This window comes from Rhopalosiphum maidis, chromosome 2 (genome assembly GCF_003676215.2).
Source record: "Rhopalosiphum maidis isolate BTI-1 chromosome 2, ASM367621v3, whole genome shotgun sequence".
NCBI classification, from domain to species: Eukaryota; Metazoa; Arthropoda; class Insecta; order Hemiptera; family Aphididae; genus Rhopalosiphum; species Rhopalosiphum maidis.
In genome coordinates, this window is record NC_040878.1 from 42,327,219 (window position 1) to 42,349,939 (window position 22,721).

Sequence of the window (22,721 nt, forward strand, 5' to 3'; positions counted from 1 at the left end):
AAATGATTTCCAATATTTACAAATTTGCAGTACAAGTTGTTAAATATTTTAATATTTTTAAATATAAAATAATGCTAGACAAGACATGATAAATAAAATAAAAAAGTAGACTTAATAATAAAAAATTACAATAAGACCTATTGATGGTTTATGTTGATAATATTACTTTTTTTTTAATCAACTATAAAAAGAAACAATTTCGATATACATTAAGATAAAGTATAAATTAAGATAAAACAACATTTAAATTAAACTAATTACTGTATTACTAAAATATGAGCAATACTGTAATTATTGAAAAAACATTATACAAGCTCAAGGATTAATCAATTGTCATTATATCTATTATTATCTAAAATCTTAAGCTTGGTTTACACTTCAATATATGTCTGAAAAAAAAACATAAACAATTACACATACTTTGATCTAAAAACAATGAATAAATAGTAAAAATTTTAAAATCATATATAATAGTTTTAAATTAATATTACTAGAGTAGGGGCCAAACATATGTACTATTGGTGACTCCACCTACCTCGAGGCGATATTACACACAATAATCTTCAAACATAAACAGTTGTTGGCGGAATATTTGAAAAGAAATATTTTTATTTATAGTTTTACCATCTTTTTTATTATACAAGGTAGTACTCACTCATATGAAGTCAGAAAAAAATTAATTAATTTAATCATATACATTTGAAATGTGTGTGGCATTTGGATGCCATTTTGATTACATTTTGAATGTTACTTAAAATATCAAGTTTCAAATTTCTGGCTATGATAAGAGGCAGTCACAAAGTGCACATAAGTTTGGCCCCTACTATAGGCATTATACTAAATGGAATTTCATCATTCTGATACATTTTACAAGATAACTAAACCAACATTTAATTGTTGTATTTTTTTATAATGTAACTTGATTATATGAGATTAATGTATAATTTGTCTTATCTCAATAAATTATAGAAAATTAAATGTAATACATTAATACAGAAGATATTTTTATAATAATGTGCAATAATAAAAACTTGATTTTTAAAAAAATATCACTTTGTATTTTATAAATGATTGATCTACATTTTATTGATTAAAATATTTTAAATCTATTAATATTGTAATATAATGATTTAGTTTGAGTTACTACAAAATTGAAAAAAATAATAATAACTATTATTTTATTTATTTTATTTTAAGTAAAACTGAAAATTAGGTTTTCATACTACTATATATCTATTATATGATTTATTATTATTATTTGTTAAAATAATATAATATAAGGTGGAAATTATTCAAAGCATCAATTATGTGGATTAGCAGTTGATTAAATTATTTGCATTAATTTACAATTATCTATTAATAATTAAATTTTTTATATTTATATGCCAGTTTATATGTTAAATTATATTCATACAACATACTTGTCTAATTTTTCCCAGAATACCATAAGGGTTGCTCTGTCCAAATGACGTCTGGTCCTTGATATTTGCAAAACATTAACAGCCCATTTGGCCACATTAGTATCCAATTTCATTTCATCGAATTTTAAATGAAATGCACATACTGAAAATTATACAACAATTTTGATTTGTAAATTATTATTATTATTATTATTATTTTTATGTATATATTATATTATATTATATTATGAATAAATATATTTTTTTCTAAATTCAAAATAAAAGTAAAATAAAACATTGGCATTAAAAAAAAAAAAAAATATTAAATAGTATTTACTTTTAGAAAAAATTTCTACAGGATTGCCATCCCATGGCCATCCTTTAAATTGCCACGCAGGTCCCATAACAAACACAGCAACCACTCTATCCCATTCCCCTTGTGTCAGTCTTTGAGGATTGTCAACCACACGGTAAGGCACTGTCATGCCCCCATCTTTACGACGTTGCAAAAGTAATTCATTATCACGTTTTGATCCACTTTGTTTTTTTTCTTCAGTTGAAACAAATCTTTAAAAAATTAATTAATTGTTTAATCAGAATTTGTTACTAAATACATTTTTAATATAATATATTAATCTTGAAAATGAAAATGAAAATGAAAATTTGTATGTACAAATAAAAATAAACAATAACAATTACCTTTACCTTTATAAAATATCATAAATTTAAAAATATTTTTAAGTGTTAAAAAAAATAAATATTTACTTCAGATCTTGTAAAATTTCTCGAGCGTTATGCATGGATATCAATGAAGATTGTCCAGCAGGGATGACAATAATTGGGGTCCTTGATATTCTTTGTTTAGCTTGTTGAGAAGCAGTTAATTTGGCCTGTATATTATTACAATAAAATTATTACATTGAATAATACAGACAAATTGTCCATCAATAATTTCCCTTCCTCCCTTTATAAAAAAATATACCTATTAAACAATGCATCAATACTATTATTATTATTTTTTTTTTAATTAACAAACATTATACATAGTTGCATAGTTGTTTGGCCTACATATAGTCATAACATCAACCTAATAGTAAAATATAAGAAAATATAAGAAAAATTGAGAAAAAGTAACAATTTTTATTTTCATTATTCAATGTAACCTTCAGTACAAGCAGACTATACCCTGTGCGCCAAGAGAGCTCAAGTCGTTGTGACTCGTGTAAATAGTAGCCCTGCCTTGCGATAACACTCAGTGGTTTACGACAACGTATGACAAATTCACTTGGTGGGATAAAATTAGACCTCAAAACCACAGAACGACTTCATTTAGATGCACAGCTGAGTTGTGCCCTCTCGGCGCACTCGGTAAAGAGAAGCAAAAAATAACAATATTATAAGCAATGCATTGAAAAACTTTTTCAACTATAGATAATTAGTAATTACATACTACAAAAACACAACTAATTTTAAATAACTAATTATTATAAAGCTTTTTATTTGATTTTTCATATTTTTTTATAAGCAATATTTTGGTAAGTAGAAATGATTAAGTTTCGTCATCATAATTATCAATTTAAAATTGAATCTAATTGATATTTTAAAAACTTTTAAAATTTTTTAATAGTTTCTAGTATTTCTACTTTAACTAGCAAATCAAGCACCTTTCAGAATCATTTTTTGATTATAATGATTTATTATATTTACCCCACTTTGTGTTTAACGCTACTACTTTTACCTAAAGTATTTATTTTAAACATTTAAATTCTATTTTGTTTTACATGCTATACAAAAAAATAGAAATTTTATATTTTTTATATAATAATAAACACAATAAATATAATATATCAGGATATAAAACCAATTAATTGTACCAAATTCTAATAGTTATTATATTAATTGAAATTTTTTTTAAACTCACCAAAATTTCGTTTTCCGTAAACTTTTAAAAACAATTAAAAATTTAATATTATTTAAAATAAATAAATAAAATTAAAGTTCAACTGCCAATGGTACCTAATTTATTATTATTATTACAAGTAGCTGACTTACATGTGGCCCAGGCCGAGAAGATTGTTGTACAGGAGTGACAGTAGCTACTGGTTTTTTTGGAACTGTTCCTTCAGTAACAGATTTCAATGTCATACCGTGATATGTACCCATAGTATCAATTTTAAAGCCTTCCGTATCTAAACATCAAAATGTTTAAGTTAAATACAATTTAAAATTGGTATCAAAATTAATGAAACAAATATTTAAGAAATTGACCAACCTTCTCTTGATTTAATAAATCTTTCTTGATCATAACGATTATAAACAGTTGGCTGTGGTATAGTTGGTTTAGGAGGAGCTACACGTGGTGTGGCTGACATACTATGTGATGGACGTGATCTCCCATCTTCGCGGTTTTTTATTGATTGAAGTATTGCAAAAATATTTTTTCCAAAAACCTTGTACACAAATTAATACATAAATGTATCTATAGTTTCTTTTAAAATAATTTTCAAATTAACTATGTTTGTTATTTACTTTTCCATTGCTTTGTAGAATAGTAGTACGAGTTCTCCATTGTCTTTCTCGCTTAATGATGTCCTTTGTTATATCTACATCAAAATCCAACATAACTCTAAGATCTGGACCAAGACCAATATCATCATGTCCTTTAATGGTAGTCCGTTTTTTTGCCAAACGTTTGGCTTTAATTGCAGCAATTTTTTCAACAGACATAGCTTCCGAAAGTGATCTATTAAAAATAGTTAAAATCTGTATTATTATGTATTATAAGTATATACATTTTTTTCAGTTTATTCAAGACCATTTCAGACTCGGGATTAAAAGTCTAAATAATTGCTCAGTACCACGACTGAAAACATATATTGACTAAAATTATTTAATTTAATAAATTTAACTTAAATAAGGACTTTTAAGAATAATTATACAAAATCAATTTTATTTTTCTAAGCCTAACATGTTGTATTAATTTTATATAATGTGAATAAATTCAGACTAGTAGATTATACTTGACAACATTTTTTTAAATATTGTATTTATTCAGTATGTACTTGATATTATCAACATTAACAGCAGACTCTTTAGGAGCATCCAAACGTGCAGCCAACTGCTGCTTAACCCTTTGAACTTGTAAAGTATCTTCCATACGAGGTTTTTTTGCAACTGATTCTTGTACATCTTCGACAGCACTTCGTTTAACCTATTCAAAATATTAAACATACAAATCTAATTGTAAAAAACATAAAATGTAAAAATAAAAAGTATAAATTTAAATTTAACCTGAGTTGGAATTTCAAGAGGTGCACTGCGATCAATACTGGCAGATGTAGATAATTCTCCATTTAAATAAGCAAGAAGTTCCCTTCGATCTGGTCTTCTTACAACTGGTATATTTTCAGCCTAATAATCCAAAACATTGTTATAAAATCAAATCAAACCAAATAATTGGTACTTAAACAATGTTAAATTACTTACAGCTGCTTGTCGCACATATACTGGATGCGTGAGAGTAACATTCTTTAATAGAAATAATAGACATTCTAATGTGTAATACTCTTTTGGTGCGCCATCTTTACCAGAACTATAACACCATACAAGAAATAGGTAAGTACATTCATAAGATAAATATATTAATGTAAGGTGCTCTTATATTGGTGATAATGATCAAACTAAATATTATATAATACTTGCTTTAAGCATAAACTGTTGTTTATATACACAATGGTACATGAATTGTATTCCCGTTTACTTACCCATACATCAAGAAGTTTGTATTAACAGTTTTTGACCAAGATAAGTCACCAAATAATATGTGATTGTCTTTAATTATGATTTCTTTTTTGTTAATATTGTATGTTCGTAAGAAAGTTAGCGGGTCTGCCATTTTGGTATAAATTTACAAAAAAATAGAAACAATGTTTAAAATATTAAATAATAAAAACTTCACAAAAATATTTTTAATTTTGTGTACGTACTACAGTGTACTACACGACAGACTGAACTACGTACATTGATTTGATTTAACTAAGTCTAAAGTGACTGATCTTGTATTTTTATCAAAATTATTATCAATTAAAACCTAAACAAAAAATACTAATGCGTTATCATTAATTCACTTATCACTAAAGACATACAGTGTAGCATCAAGCATTAATATTTTTATCCAAATGAGTACTAACTACTAAGTATTCATTAAGAAATGACGTAAAAAAATAACAGAAAAATCCACAACAAAAAATTCACCCCTAAGACAAAAAACCGCACAGTTATTGATTTAATGATTGACCTTAATTGGCATTTCATATTTTACAAATTTCTAATGAAGTTACGGTAATAAAAATTTAAAAAATCTCGTTACTGTCCTTGAACTTGATATGTATATTTTTTAAGACATATTATAGTTATTACTACTAGTAGGTACAATTTCTTAGATTAAATTAAATTTACATCAAGTCACTACTTAAGAGGACGCCATACCTGCAGGCTGCATGTGTTGTCTCTGTCTTACTAACGTACATCATAACAAATTTTTGTTCAGTAGAATACATTTTGTGATGTTAGCTTTAATATTAGAGTAAATTTACCTATTAACAAATTTAAAGTTAAGAATATTATCTAGACAATGACATATGATTTTATTGCCTATTGGTATTATCATTTTAAAATGGACATTTTAAAGTTGTAATATTTTGCATAGCTGTAACTCACTTTAAAATAATAATATCATTAAAAGCATATATCATTGCCTAGATAATATTCTTACCTTTAAATTTGATAATAGGTAAATTTACTCTAATATTAAAGTTGACGTCACAAAATGTATTTTGCTGAACGAAAATTTGTTATGATATACGTTAGTAAGACAGAGACAACACATGCGGGTATGGCGTATGTCATTTAATGAACTTTTAAGATGCGTACTTAAAATGATTTTGATTAATCAACTATTAAGTAGCGGAATAGTCATAGGTGCAATTTGACAAGGCTGGGCAGTGGACATTAACGAATTAAAAAGTTAAAGTTAAGTTACTTAACGAGTTTCTTTTTTTAGTAACTTCCAAGCCCCCTCAAATTGCGCTTATGGGAACAGTATATAAATATATATATATATATCATATTATCAATTTGATATTTTAATCGGCAGGTGAATAAATAAAATATTGTTAGGAACCCTTGCACACACACTTAGATTAGTAAGCATATTATACAATAATATAGTAGTGTAAGCAATATGATTATTTTTTTTTGCAAGCGACTGCGTCGCCAAGACAAAAACGTAGAATAAGTAAGAGTAGTCGTGAATAAGTAGCCGATTCGTATAATACTGTGTTGTTAAAATATTCCTATAATAAAATAATTAATAAAATATTTTCTTAAAGTTAAACAGATTTTGTGTAGTGTTTTGAATACAACCCGTAAGTGAACGGACTCTTTTACAACATATAAATATATACCTTTGGGCCTTAGCCGAAAGAGTATATAACAATATATAATATTTATTATTTTATTGTCAGTTAGAAGTTTTATATAGGGCCCATAAAAAATATTTAGTACAGAGGCTTCGTTGAGGAAACGTTTGAAGCCTTGGACTTTGGAGGTATATAGAGGTCTTAACACCACTCACTGCTTAAAATTTTGACTTTTTGTAATTATTGAATGTAGCTATTGAATTGAATAAATATAATATACTAGCTGAACACCCGGTTTCGCCCGTGTGTAGTTTTTGCTTTCTCAAAATTAAATTCAACACATAATACACATTTTTGTGTTTTACTTTAAAGACGAAAAAAATTTATTTTATAATTTACATATAATGTACCGAAAATACTTAGTTTTAAGGAAAAGAAATTACAATCATATTCTACAGAATTTAAATATAATGATGATAATGACATTTTATACTATTTAAAAAAAATAATTCAGTTGACCTAAAAATAATTATATAATTTATCTTAATACTAAAGTATTTAATTTTAATTTATTCATTTTTAAGACATTTTGTGTTGACTTAATATAATTGTGATTTATTTGTCATAAACATAAAATTTTTCATTTAAAATTAATGTATTTAGATTATCAAAGTATGCAGGGGACGAAACGTCCGTTTACCAATAAATTGAGCAAGTCAGTGACTGGTGTTGTACGCATTGACCATAGCTCTATTACGCCTCAGAACAATTCATATCTATACGCCGAAAAAATACACACACAAAAAAAAGGTCAGGTTACAGGTAGCTGGAAACCCTCGGGCCGCCGTGCTGTACCGTATTCGGGTATTCCCATTATCGGCCGATTGCTATTGTTATTATTATATGAATATAGATATACAAATTACACGTAAAAATGTATTTTCACCGATTTCAACTTTTTAGAATCAACATTTTGAAAATCGAGTGACGTGGCGACACTCAGTCAAGTATTTGGAACAACTCAGTGAAAAAAAATTGGAAAAAAGTTAAATAGCGTCGTCACAAAATGGGTACATAAAAATGGCCTGTTCTTTTATATAAATTATAAGGATAACAATATGGATTACATTATTCTGGATGAACAAAAAAATTTTCATATTGGCCAAAGTAGCAAAATACTATATCCTACGAAGTTATTTCATATAATATAATACATTTACTATAATGATTATTATTTATTAATTAATATACTATAGATCTAAATATATTGTTACTTTTAAATACATATTAATTATGTATCCTCCATACACACGTAGTGTTGGATCATAGCAATATACAATATACCTATAGTGCTAGACTTCACGTAGTATAATTAATAATTATTATAAATTAATTATATTATATTTTAATTTTTGTATAATTTTTAGTACAATAGCTAGTGGGTTGTAGATGGGTGCAGGTAGCTGTTATTAAGTTATTTTTAACTTAGTGTATAAGACGTATCGCAGATCGATGTGAATAGGTTTTTCGGTTAGTGGTATAAATAGCTTAAAATGAATCTGCAGTTTTTAAAAATGGCATCGTGTTTATACCTAACTGTAGTTAATAAAATATAAAATTATGAAAAGTTTCAAGTAGATAGGTACTAGGTACCTACGAATTTGGATCCTACGGTATTAAGGGTTGCCATAATTTCATCGAGCAAATCCGGGACAGACAGCAAAAATAGTAGACCATTGGTATTAGAAAATATCACGAATCAAGATATACTTGAAAGTGGAAATTTATATCTTAAATCATGCCAATCATGGAGATATTTTAACAGACAGTGCCCACAATTATCGTGTATCAGCATTATTATAGTAACGTGTTGCGGCATTGCTTACAACACGATGTAGAGAAAATAATAACTACATTATGTATTCTCTACAAAGCGGTTTACAACTTACTGCCGTGTTGTGTCGTTGTGTTGTATACCGTGATAATCTTACTTATCAATTATTATCAGTAATCACTGGTCGGTTATTATCGTCAAATATCGCAAAACATCGCCGGCGACCGGACAATTTTTGAATTTCGTCCACTTTCCAGTTTATACATACCTATTATTATTATACTACTTAGGTGTGGAATTCATTGTGTGTTGTAAAATAACACGAACATATTTTCTTAATAGATAATATAGTCAATTATTAAATACTATAGTTTATAAGCGATATTACTGGACAGTCAGTATAGTATAGATCTATAAAAAGATTTAAAAAAAAGGTGACATACGATTTGTCATGATTTCTTTACAAGATCTCCAAGACTAATTTACTATATATTCTGGTCGTTGGTTAAAAGTATTTCATATTATTTCAATTACTAATCTTTTCTGACTACTGTTAATTTATGCTGAAGTTATAAATTGTTTATATTTTAGATGTCTGGCCAAATCAAGCCAATAAATAAATTGGACGTTCATAAAATATGTTCTGGTCAGGTAAATTATACACAAAGAATATGTGTATTTAAATATTATGTTATTATTATGATGTACCTACTACAATATGCAATGTCTATACATTTTTTTAAAGGTGGTATTGAACTTGGCTACAGCAGTAAAGGAGTTAATAGAAAACAGTTTAGATGCTGGAGCCACTTCAGTTGGAATAAAACTAAAAGAATTTGGTAAAGATTTGGTAGAAGTAACAGATAATGGAGCTGGAGTTCATCCAGACAATTTTGAAGGACTTGGTATGATGATAATGATATTTAATGATACGGATATTTAAACTAAGTACAATTTTTATGCATGGATAGCTTTAAAACACCATACATCCAAAATTCAAGAATTTGCTGACTTGACTTCAGTAGAAACATTTGGTTTTCGAGGAGAAGCATTGAGCTCATTATGTGCTTTAAGTGATGTAACAGTGAACACTAGACATTCATCACAAGAATGTGGAATTAAGTTAGTGTTTGATCATTCAGGAAACATTAAACTGAAAGTCCCTATTGCTAAACAAGTATGTTTCTATGTAAATATATTAGTGATGTCAAATATTCAGATTATTGGATATCCAAATCTAAAGTTTAAAACCTGAATTATCTGAATAATCAGAATAATTCAAATTTTCACATATAAATAAGATTAAACAAATTGCAAAAACAAATTTAAGTCAAATTTTTTGAAATAATATAATATTATTATCGATAAATAATTGCATATTGTGATAAAATGGTATAATTTTACTATCATTTTTGAGCTAAACAATTATTTTTAAATCTTAAGTCTTACCGTCTTAAATAAAACAGAGCCTAAAATCTATAAATTAAATAATAAGTAATAAGTTTCAAATATCTGATTTATTTGGATTTTATCCATATTATGATTTGGATTTGGATAACCAGTTTATCCGAATAGTATTGGATTCCAGATATTAATGATACCACATATAAATATATATATAATAATAATAATGTATAAGACAATAAAATAAATTCTTCTTGATACGTGTGTAATGAAATTATATGTTAATTAGATTGGAACAACTGTTACCTTATCAAATTTATTTTCTTCATTACCTGTAAGACATAAAGAGTTTCATCGAAATTTAAAAAAAGAATTTGGAAAAATGATCCAAGTTGTGACTGGTTACTGTTTAGTTGCTACTCAAGTGAAGTAAAATAATTTTTTAATACATTTAGTTAAATCTATATGAATAATCTTTTTTTTTCATAGATTATCGTGTGTTAATCAAACAAAATCTTCGAACAATGTTCTTCTATCAACACATGGTAGCAACACAGTATTAGAAAACATATCATGCATTTATGGTTCTAAACAAGTAAATTACTTACAATCTGTTTCGTATGATTTTGTTTTTTATTGATTTAAATATTTCAGGCCAATAGCTTATTAGTTTTTAAAAAAGTCATTCCTGCAGATGAAGAAGATGATATATCAAATATTTTTGAACTAGATGGTTATATATCTAGTTGTGATCATAGTGGAGGGAGAAGTTCTAAGGATAGACAATTTTATTTCATTAATTCAAGACCATGTGAACCTTTAAAAGTACTTACATATTTTATTTGTTAAATATTTTTAGAATATTTTCATATGGAATTTGGATATTACTTTTAATATTGACGATTAATTTGAATCAAAAATCAATATCTACAAGTTGGCTGATATTAATTATAATTTTACAATTTTAATAAAAATAAATAACACTAAATTTAGAACTGTTTAAAATTAAAATAATTAATACATAATGTGATATTTTTTATAAGGTTATAAAAACAGTTAATGAAGTTTACCATCAATACAATCAAAATCAATATCCATTTGTCTACTTAAATATAACAATTGCAAGAACTGAAGTAGATATTAATGTGACACCTGATAAAAGACAAATATTTTTGTCAAATGAAAATTGCTTAGTCTCAATAATTAAAGTGAGTATTCATATTTATTATTCAGCCATTATAATTTATAATATCTTACTTTAAATACATAACTGTCATTATAATCTGTATTTAAATATTAATTTTATTAAAGGCCAGTTTAAATAGATTGTTTGAAAATATTCCATCTACTTACAAGATTAATACATTGTTGTATGAATCAATCTCAACTAAAAGACCTTATGAATCAACTACAGAAAGTAAAAATTGTAAATGTAAGAAAAAAACCATTTATATTTAATAGAGAAATCATATTTTATTTATTTGATAGTGTACTTAAAATAAGTAAAAGAACAATACAAATAGATTATTATCAAATTTTGAAAAAACAACTATGAATTTTATATTATATTTTTAATTTTAAATATATTCAAACGTATATCCATATTTTATATTTTTCATGTCATTAACACTAGTTTTATTATTTATTACAAAATTGTATAATGCAAAAACTGTATTGTGTATAATAATGGAATTCAATAAATATTTATATTAGAAAAAACATAAAACCTCCAAATGCTTACAAATTAATTTTATTATACTATAAAATAAATAAATACCTTAGAACATTAAATAGTTCACATCTATTAATGTTATAACTTTGATAATTGATTGCTTATACTACATTATCTTAATTATTGAAAAATTATTTCAGTACTGAAGTTGGATGCAAGTAATGATTATGAATGTAAAGAAGCACCTAGTCATTCAGAACAAATTAAAGCTAAACTTAATAGATGGAAATCTGATAAATCTAAAATAACAGCAGTTCCTGAAACTATAGATATATATTTTAAATCAAAAGTTGAACATATTGATGATGTTCAAAAAAATAGTACTGAGGAACTAATAGAAAACAAAGTATCCAATAGTCCATTAAAGTGTACTGACACTATTGAAATCAATGACAAAAATGAAAATACTGATAAACAGAAACAAGAAAAGATTAAAAATGATGAAAAAAATTTCACATGTATAAATAATTCAATTAGTGAAAATATAAATGATAATAAATTTTGTTTAAATAATGTTGCTGAAAAATCAAATACTGAAATAGACATTAAGTACAATTCAATAAAGATGAGTGAAATAAAAAATGTATCTGTTGAAGATATTAATACTTATGAATTGTCAAAAATAAAAACTAATTCTAGCATAGAAATAGACACTTCTATAGCACCCGAGAAAAGAAAATTTGCAGTAGTTGAAACTAACCTTGAACAAATTAAACAAAGGCTGAGAAATTTAAGATTTCAAACATCTGAAAAACAGAAAACAAAAACAAGATTTTATGCAACTATTGATCCAAGTAAAAATCAGCAAGCTGAAGGTGAATTAAGTAGAGAAATTTCTAAAGATATGTTTTCTAAAGTAAGTAGTTGTATTATTATTTTTTTTTAATAAATGCAGTACATTCATTATTTCTTTACAGATGAATATAATTGGTCAATTTAATTTGGGTTTCATCATTACCAAACTTGATGCTGATTTATTTATAGTTGATCAGCATGCCACTGATGAAAAATATAACTTTGAAACATTACAAAATAAAACTAAAATCACAAGCCAAAAATTAGTGGTGTTAGTAATTATTTTGAGTAAAAACTAACGCTTACCAAATCAGAATTTTTTTAAATTGTACTTAAAATACTCTTTATGAAAAATTAGAATACATTTAGATCAGTGGTTCTTAACCTTTTTTGGTTCAGCGCCCCTTTACTGATATAACTGAAAACTTACGCCCTCCCTCCTTTCAATCAATCAAAAAATGTGCATAAGATGGACTAATATTCTAAATTACAATAAAAACTATTAATTTAATGTTTAGTAAATAAATGTTTTACTCCAATTTAAACTTTTCTATAACTATTCTGGTTTTTCGTGTGATAATACGTGATACTGGAGTTTTTTTTTTGCATTATTCCACATTTGAGAGCTTACCGCCCCCAGAAGGACCAAAAGGCCCCCTTGGTTAAGAACTACTAATTTAGATATTTAAATAACAATTAAAAATCTTTTTTATAAAACTAAGTGTATTTATTGTATTTTTTTTTTTTTTTTTGTAGACCTCAGCAGTTAGAATTAACTGCTGTTAATGAAATGATATTAATGGAAAATATACATATTTTTCAAATTAATGGATTTGAATTTCAGTTTCAGCATGATGGTAAGTTTTATTTATTCTTATTTTGAATCATGTTCAGTTATAAAATGTGTTATTTATTATGTTTAAGCTGAACCAACAAAAAAAGTTAAGTTAACTAAGATCCCAATGAGTAATAATTGGAGTTTTGGTAAAGAGGATGTTGATGAACTTTTGTTCATGTTACAAGTAAGTAATAATTTTAATATGTCATAACGCAAACTTTGTATAAAATAATTTTTCTTCTTTTTAATAACTAATAACACATTATTTAGGATGCACCAAATACTCTCTGTAGACCTTCAAGAGTTCGTTCAATGTTTGCTTCTCGTGCTTGTCGTAAGTCAGTTATGATTGGTACAGTATTAAACTTGAGTGATATGAGAAAACTTATTGACCACATGGGAGATATTGAACAACCTTGGGTAAGATAAACACAAATAAAAATAAACTATAGACTTTTTGTTTATATGTCCAATGTTTAATTATAATATAATTTGAATTTATTTATGACTTAATTGTTTTTGTTTTAGAATTGCCCTCATGGAAGACCAACAATGAGACACTTAGTTAACCTTTCATTACTAAATGTTAATTGAGAATGAATACATACTTTGAGAATAATATTTATTTACTAGTACATAAAAAATATGATAACACAATAGATCATAAAAATTTATAAAATCAAATTGACAATAATATATTTTTATTCAAAGATTTTAAAATAAAATGGTTGTTAAATTAATTTTATTAAAAAAAATATAAACGCCATACAAAAATTAATAATTATACACCAATAAATGATAATTAATTAATTTAAATACAATTTGTAGTTTATGATTTTACTTTAACCTTATACTGGCTTAAACCATTTAGGTGTCTTCCCACTACTTACTGTGGTTTTATTTGGTTTAATAAAAACAGCTGTTTTAGTATTTTGATTTTCCGATTGTTTACTTGTTCCCGGCTCTTCATTATATAAAATATCATTATTTGAAGTATTTGGAATTCTTTCTTTTCTGTAATTATTTATTTTTAATTAGTTTATTAATGCAAACATATTTGAGTCCATAAGGGAAATATAAAATATTTGATATTTCAAACAATTTAATATTTTTTATAAAATATTACAATACCATTTTTGAGTTTTGATCACTATGGTATTTTATTTCTTATAACAATTAATTTCAGTGGTCTTTAAAAAAAAATGTACAATATACAGGGAGTGAAGATACTAATGAATATTTTAAATTAAGAACTATCTTTTGGTATTTCATGAACACATGTAACTGATCAATTGTGTAATAGTTTTTAACTCTAGAACCTATTTTATATTAAATGTAACACCATGCGTACAATGTTATGATGATTTTCAAGTGTACAAACTACAAGTTGTAGTAAGTGTGACATGAATTTCTATAAATTATAATTATATTGTATGTTGAGGTATACAATGTTAAATTATTAAGTTATAAATGCTAATATATTAAATAACTTATATGAGGGTATTATTTTATACCTTTCCTTGAAATATTAGTTTTTTTATTAACCTCATATACATACACAATATACATAGTATGAACTACGAACCTCACAAGATAAGCAGCTATTGAAGCTTGACACCCAGATACAATTTTTTGTTTGAGCTCTGGTTTTAATTGATCAGTTTCCATATTACAAGAAAAATGAATCATTGCCGATGGTACACATCCGCATTCCAATAAAGTTTCTTCAGGTTTCAAAATAGTCTTAGGAGGTGTTGTAACTGAAATCATTGGTAGATAAATTATTTTTAAATTAAATATTGTATAATTATTGTTAATTTAATAAATGTTAAAATTAAATTGACTCTTACATAAACAAAATTCTAAAGACTCATCAATGAGATATTTTCGAATAAAATTTATTATATCTAAAACAGTTTCAGTTGATTTGAATATGGTTTGCAACACTAATCTGTTAGGAAAATGTATTCTAATAATGCACTTTTTGTATTTATGCAATAAATTTAATTGAATTTGAGTTTTTTCTAACTCCCGCATTGCACTTGTACACAGTTGACCATCTTCTAATTGAGCCCTAAAATAAAAATCAATATAGTTATAGATTCTTAAGTACAACTTGTCTATCTTTAAATTGTGGTATGTAATTTTTAAAACTTATTTTTCATTAATTTTGTAATGTCAATTGATTTTGATCGGGACATTTGATAATACACACTATTCATATTATTTAATTATTGAATAGTTATAATAAATATAATGAACTATCAAATATTTGTATACAAACCAAATAGTATGAACATTTTTAAATTAACAGAATATTATTAGAATAGCTTTTTACTAGCTTTATTTTACTATTTTACTATCTATTAAACAGATAAGTGTAACTATTGAATAAACTAAATACTATATGTATTCAAACAGTTAATTATTTTAATATTTAATACTATAAACTATTGATTAATGTGTCTATAGATAGTATCTCAACAATTGAACAGTTCTGTTGACAAAACTATCAAACATTTGAATAATCATTAAAAAAGGACTTAACTGTATTTAAAAGTTAAGTATAATAAGTGGTATACATACCAAATAACAGATTAAAATCTATATTATATAGGACATTTAAGAATAAGGTCTAGTTTATAATATAGTTTTATTATTTATACATTTATGTGTATCATAAGTGATATAATTAAATTTGCACATTCTACTTGATTAAAACATAATTAAAAAGAAAAAATAATGTATTTTATTCAAATATACAATTTAAAAATGTGAATTAAATGTCTCCCACATATAATATTCTATTACGTGAAAAATGCCTTAGTCTGATCAAATTCCTAATTTAAAAATAAACATTTTATTAGGACTAAAGATTCTAAAATAAATATCTTTTAGTATTTAGTCTTATTAAAAGGACATTATATCCACATGTGTTATCTTCATCTTATTAATGCATAACATGGAAATGTTAACGTTAACAAGAATCCGTTTCACTCGTTAAGCATAATAAGATTGAGAAAACACGGTGGTATAATCGCCTTTTATTATTATTAATATAAAATTTACCGTGAATTTTTCAAATCTCTTAGTACAAGAGTAACATCTTTTATAGTTGGTTGAAAGAAATCATCACCTTCATCTTGATATAACACTGAAGTACCATCCATAATATCAAATAACAATGTGTCACGTTCATCTAACTAAAATACATTTTAAATATTATTAACTTTTATTTATAATTTATAACTATTACATACAATTGTATTGTATTTTACTATAAAAATGAAAATTAATTTTTTTTATTTTTGTATTTTGTTACTCTTGTAATACAGTTAATGATTCAAATACTAAGAGATGGCAAAAAAGAAATGGATAATGTTTGTTTTGAGCAGTGTAACTTGGATATAACTTATAAACTTTAAGGGACAAGAAAAGATTTAAGTTATTGAATCTTGACTGTGATATAAAAATAATATTTAATACACTTAATGTTACACTAATAAAACTTTTATAGTATATACAAATAAATATTTGCTAAAATAGGTATATAGACGGTTTAAAATAATGATAGTAAAAATACAAAAAAATATAAATAAAAGAGAGAAAAATGACTGGAATCTTACTAACATAAGATATAGACTTCTTGAAATTATTGAGATCTTCATCACTAAGAGTAGGCTTTTTATTGCTGTCTTTTGCTTTAGGGTCATTATCAAGATTTTTTTGATTTGATGACATATTTATAAGCTCAGATTTTTCAACTGTCTCATCAGTAGTTGGTTCAATATCCATGGTCTCTTGTGGACTTGTAGTCGTAACATTTGCAGATTTGACACTTGGTGATGCATTTGTTTTTGTCTCTTTATGACTTAAAACTCTGGGAGCTTCTTCAAGTTTTGGTTTTCTTGCTGCAGGTACGTATACATGAGCTTGGTCTTCAGATTCTTTTTTGTTAAGTAATCTAGTTAATTAAAAATTGACATTAAAAAAAATATATACAATCATATTAATTTGAATAATCAATAAATAATATAGGTCAATATAAATAAATTTAAAAAATACAGTTGCAACAATCACCTAAGAGTTGATATTATGTAATTAACTATAGAAATAATTATTACTTAACATATTCACTGTATTTTAATATTTCTAATAATTAACAATAATAAATGGTCAGCTAGCAAGTGATGAATGTTTAAATAATATTAGACAATTATTATAAAAATTAGAATACAGTGAATATATAAAATAATTGATTCTTAACTAACCTTAACAAGGCTTTGCCACCAACAAGACCAATGTCTTTTAATGTTTTTTGCTGTAATTGTTCTTTACCAATTATTTCCATTCTTGTATAAATTATAGCTGGACTTTTGTAACTAGAAAATTTGTCCTTCAATAATGTCTGTATGATTTCCCATAGATTTTCTAATCAAAAATAATATAATTATTGAGTACATATTTAAATTGTAATAAATAAGATAATTATATTATAACATTTTTAATATAGCTTACGGCTAGATGGAAATTCGCCAGACAATCTAGTTCCATCTTCTATTTGTAACCATACACCAACTGAGCTATTTTCCCTAGATCTTTTAGCAGGTACTAATTCTAATAAGGCATTATTGGCAATATTTGTAAACCTGATTAGACTTGTTGTATCTAATATTTTGTTGTGATATCTATTGAATTAAAAGACAATGAAACGTTTTACAAAGTGTTATGGTTTATTAAAAACAAAGAAAATTGCTTACTTTAAATCAAAATCATTGCTGTTTGCTTTCATTTTTGTGCAGGCTAATTCTATTACCTAAAACAATAAAATATATTTATAAAGAGGAGTGCTTAAAGACCGTGTAATGTGAGATACTTGCTTTAAGTACAGTCATATTCGGATTGACTTTTACGTTAATTCTAGCAGCATTTTCACCTAATACAACTAAATTTGTGGCCATATTTATATTAGGAGTAGTAATGTAGTTAAATTGTATTGAGAGCTATTGAATAATAAAAAAAAAACACAGTATAAATATGTAGAAAATGTATATATTAATATTTCTGATTTTAAAACAATATATTATTGATTATTATAATGAATTATTAAATAGTAATTTCATTTTTTTTTTACCGTTCAAAAATAATCTATATTTTCTATGTAGTAAGTACTAGGTCGAAGATACTAAAGTCTAATAGTTGGCTTTTAGTAGTTCTAAACGTCTTGTATCTTGTAACATAAAAGTACGCGTAGAAAATTAGGAATAATAGTTATAAATTTTTTAATTTTATTAAACTACAAACCACTAACGACTCGACCACTGTGATAACTGATAAGATAATATCCTTCGTCATTCAAATTTCAATTCAAAATATATAAAAAGAAAACAAAAATGACAACTGTTATCACTTATAAGTTATAAATTCAAGGTACATATATATATATAATATAAATTTAAAATTATGTATAAATTATTCACATCAAGTCATCAATGTGTATAGATTATAGAAGATCTTTTATACATCATGATTCGTAATTCACATTTATTTACATAGTATAGTCGTCCGAGCATATTATAATTTATTATTTTGGACTTTGGTAGTGGTGCTGTTGTGACGGTGTAGACATCTGTCGGCCAAGTCTTATAGCACTTATAGATATTATTATATGCCACAGATATGTATAATAAACTAGATTGCTAACTGATGATAATATGCGAAGTTATTATCCGCCATTTTAATCGAGGCCGATGTAGATTTTGCCTTATCAATTGTTGTTGTTGTCTGTTGACTTGTGTACTGTACTACTGTGAAAACTCAAAACTGAGTAGTTGACACTGTTGACAGTATTGTTGTGTTCTGTTTTTTGCAATAGGTATATTGTTTTGAGACTTAATATTTTTATGCTATTTTTCCAATTATGCCATATAAGTGCTGTGCTGATGGATGCAGTAGCAAGGACGGGGTTGTTGGTTCAACTACAAAATTATTTAGGTAACTAAATACTTTACAAAAAAGTTATCAAAAATAATTAGCTCTACTGAAATACACTTTTAATAATGTGTTTGATATTTTGTTTTTAATTATAGATTTCCAATCGATGAGTTAAGGAGACAAAAATGGGTGCACTCTATCCAAAGAGATAACTTCATTCCAACAAAATTTTCACGCTTATGCAGTCTCCATTTTAATAAAAGTGAATTTGTTGAAGCCCCCGAAAAACTTATATTAAAAAATACAGCTATACCATCCAATTTCGATTGTTCCAAAAAAGCAATAAAATGTTTAAGCAGCAACAAATTTGATCACAATTATAGTTCTTCAGGTAAAATTAAATTCTTCTTTACATTCAATGTTGTATTTGTACTACTTACCTATTACTACTACTTACCTATATTAAGTAAATTACATTTTTATCTACAGTTTCTTCTTCATCAAATATAATTAATATAATAACTACTTCTCCTAATTTACCTATTGATTCTGGTGTTGAAAATGCTGGGTGTAATTATGAAGTTGTCGATCTGACTTTTATTGGACCTAGTAAGTTAAATATGTTAACAATTTTAATTTATATACAATAATGCTTTGTCATGTATTAAATTTGTTGCAGATTCCAGCCAGTCACCTCATACCCCTACATATACACCAACACTTAAAAGAAAATTTAAAAAAAAATTGTTTGATACACCAAAAAAAGCCAACCTCAAAAAGCGAATTAAACTTTTACAACAAACGGTTAGAAGGCAGAACACAAAAATAAATTCACTTGAGGTATTTACGTAAATGCTAACTGAGAAAGATTGGCTTAGTCTTAGTACACACTTAATAAGTTATTATAATATGTGAAATGCCTCTAGTGATTAGTGATGACTGATTACCGGATGAGTGAAACTTAACTGTATATTTATATATTAATAAACTATATTGTAATTTTTATTAATAAAAATTATTCTTATCAGCAATTGATGTCTACTATTGGATCCTGTACTGATAGAGAAACTACTAATATAATTGAAAAAAATTTTACTGAGGTTTTTTTAAAAGATATTATAAATAATGGTAATGTGGCTCCTACTGCAAGGCGATACAGCGAAGAAGTAAAAAAGTTTGCAACTACACTTTATTTTTATTCTCCAAAAGCATATAACTATGTTAGGTAGGTATATATCCTCAATAACTGAAACAATTATATATTTGAGTTACAGAAATTGTAATTTTGAAAAATAAATTGTAATTTAAAGGACTTCAATTTCTTTGCCTAATCCAAGTGCTATACGAAATTGGGTATCAAATATAAATGCTGAAACTGGTATTTTACAAGATGTCCTATTAGAAATAGGTAAATTTCCCAAAGAAGACAAATTTTGTTGTTTGATATTAGACTCCATGAGTATTAAAAAATCAGTTCAGTGGGATAAAGTTAGTCATATGTATGTATTATTAGAAAATATTATTCATAGTTGAATATATTATAACTAGATATAAATTTATAAATTAAAATTTTTTAAGGTTTGTTGGTTATTGTGACTATGGTAATAGTTTGACAGTTGAAGACTGTGAAAAAGAGTCAACGGAGGTTTTAGTTTTTATGTTGTCTAGCTTAAAACAAAAATGGAAATGGCCAATTGGGTATTGGTTTGTAGATAAAATTAAATCAAATGTACAAGCTCAATTAATTAGGATTGCTATTACCCAATGTGATAAATTTGGGATTAATGTTGTGGCAGTCACCTGTGATGGAGCATATGCTAATTCTTCAACTTTTAAAACTCTAGGATGTGATCTAGACCAACCTTTTGATTTTATCAAGTCTGATTTTTCGATAACTTCAACTAAAGCTAATGTTTATTTCACACCTGATGCATGCCATAATGTTAAATTAGCTAGGAATGCTTTGGGAACACTAGGAGTATTTAAAGATTCAAACAACAGTCTTATTGAATGGAGATATATTCATAAATTATTTGAACTGCAAAACGACATGGGCTTTAAATTGGCAAACAAGATAAACTCTTCACATATAAATTGGAAAAGCAATAGTATGAAGGTAAAGTTAGCAGTTCAAACACTTAGCAGTTCCGTCGCAGACTCTCTACAATTTCTATCCAAGACCTCAAAAGATTTTGAAAATTGTGATGCAACAATAAGATTCATCAGGGTTGTAGATGAGATTTTTGATTTCTTGAATTCCAGAAACCCATATGCAAAAGGCTTTAAACAACCAATTAATAAACAAAATATTCAATACTTAGAAACAAAAATGAAAAATAATATTGACTATTTGTATTCACTGAAGACAGCTACTGGGCAAGATCTGTGGAAAAGTAAAAGAAAAACATTCATATTAGGTTTTGCTGCATCCATAAAATCTACTATAGCTATAGCAAAGGATTTGTTAATAAATCAACATTTTAAATTTATTCTGACATACAAATTAAGCCAAGATGCAATAGAAATTTTTTTTGGATTTATGAGAGGTCGATTGGGTCATAATAATAATCCTACCTGTTTGCAATTCAAACATGCTCTAAAAAGTACTTTATTGCACACTTCAATAAGACTTAGCTCAGGAAACTGTACACTGATGTCACCTCATGAAGATTCTCTTTTTTCAATCAAATGGAAATATAAAGCACCAGAACAAAATTTAGAAAATGAATTTGATATTTCATTGTTAGCAGAACAGTACAATAAATTAGATTTTAATAGCATCACTATTGAAAATATATTATATTACATAAGTGGATATATTGTTAAAAAACTAATCCCAACTTTGAAATGTGATGGTTGTATTGAAGCTATTACAGATCCATACATTGAAAATGATCACGTTTATCAAAATAATACCACACCAAAATATTTTACAATTATGAAAAACAGAGGCGGTTTGAAGTATGCTTCTTATGGGGTATACAAAATTGTTAAATTGACAGAAACATTATTTAAAACCATTATGGTGGATAAAAAACAAATGTTTATTAAAAATATGGATTTAAAAATTATGATAAATGTCCAAAACTCACTGGCGACAGACACCACGCTATTTCCAAAATGTGATGCTTGCTGGAATTCAACAGATTTATTGGCAAGACCTCACAAAATCGATATTATAAACAAAGTAACCAGAACCTATCTTAACGTGAGATTATATTCTTACAGTAAAATAATAACATCCTCGATTATGAAAACTGCTAGTAAACGACAGAAACTCAGTAAAACCATTTTATTTTATAACATGTAAAAATTGTTAACCTATCTGAATAAACTATGTTAAAAATTGTTATTGATATTTAGA

The 22,721-nt window shown here is 25.9% G+C and overlaps 4 protein-coding genes across 6 annotated transcripts; 2 read left to right on the forward strand and 2 right to left on the reverse strand.

Moving 5' to 3' along the window:
* Positions 1–226: 226 nt before the first annotated feature.
* LOC113552158 (parafibromin) lies at positions 227–5,460 on the reverse strand. 2 transcript variants are annotated; one of them, XM_026954880.1, is made up of 12 exons: positions 5,165–5,460; positions 4,887–4,992; positions 4,692–4,811; positions 4,463–4,611; positions 3,930–4,143; positions 3,673–3,850; positions 3,453–3,589; positions 3,322–3,342; positions 2,166–2,290; positions 1,738–1,967; positions 1,422–1,563; positions 227–389 (listed from the first exon to the last, which is right to left on the reverse strand). In XM_026954880.1, the coding sequence occupies exons 1-12, from the start codon at positions 5,293–5,295 to the stop codon at positions 353–355; spliced, it is 1,590 nt and encodes a 529-aa protein (XP_026810681.1). In that variant the 5' UTR covers positions 5,296–5,460; the 3' UTR covers positions 227–352. The 2 variants fall into 2 exon arrangements, with proteins under 2 accessions (XP_026810681.1, XP_026810682.1); XM_026954881.1 differs by lacking the exon at positions 3,322–3,342 and having other exon boundaries at positions 230–389.
* Positions 5,461–8,867: 3,407 nt separating this feature from the next.
* LOC113554823 (mismatch repair endonuclease PMS2) lies at positions 8,868–14,142 on the forward strand. The gene is made up of 15 exons (XM_026958875.1): positions 8,868–9,165; positions 9,246–9,305; positions 9,400–9,559; positions 9,626–9,831; positions 10,348–10,487; positions 10,548–10,653; positions 10,713–10,883; positions 11,102–11,266; positions 11,370–11,490; positions 11,931–12,646; positions 12,708–12,856; positions 13,342–13,442; positions 13,510–13,607; positions 13,694–13,843; positions 13,952–14,142. The coding sequence occupies exons 2-15, from the start codon at positions 9,246–9,248 to the stop codon at positions 14,015–14,017; spliced, it is 2,409 nt and encodes an 802-aa protein (XP_026814676.1). The 5' UTR covers positions 8,868–9,165; the 3' UTR covers positions 14,018–14,142.
* Positions 14,130–18,780, reverse strand: LOC113554824 (tether containing UBX domain for GLUT4). 2 transcript variants are annotated; one of them, XM_026958876.1, is made up of 11 exons: positions 18,728–18,780; positions 18,558–18,653; positions 18,304–18,426; positions 18,184–18,239; positions 17,942–18,111; positions 17,695–17,854; positions 17,054–17,387; positions 16,493–16,626; positions 15,274–15,497; positions 15,009–15,183; positions 14,272–14,437 (listed from the first exon to the last, which is right to left on the reverse strand). In XM_026958876.1, exons 3-11 carry the CDS (start codon positions 18,382–18,384, stop codon positions 14,272–14,274), a joined length of 1,500 nt encoding a protein of 499 aa, XP_026814677.1. In that variant the 5' UTR covers positions 18,385–18,426; positions 18,558–18,653; positions 18,728–18,780. The 2 variants fall into 2 exon arrangements, with proteins under 2 accessions (XP_026814678.1, XP_026814677.1); XM_026958877.1 differs by having other exon boundaries at positions 14,130–14,437; positions 18,558–18,761.
* Positions 18,781–19,099: 319 nt separating this feature from the next.
* LOC113554826 (THAP domain-containing protein 2-like) lies at positions 19,100–20,388 on the forward strand. The gene is made up of 4 exons (XM_026958879.1): positions 19,100–19,417; positions 19,513–19,748; positions 19,847–19,966; positions 20,037–20,388. Exons 1-4 carry the CDS (start codon positions 19,344–19,346, stop codon positions 20,207–20,209), a joined length of 603 nt encoding a protein of 200 aa, XP_026814680.1. The 5' UTR covers positions 19,100–19,343; the 3' UTR covers positions 20,210–20,388.
* The last annotated feature ends 2,333 nt before the right edge of the window (positions 20,389–22,721 follow it).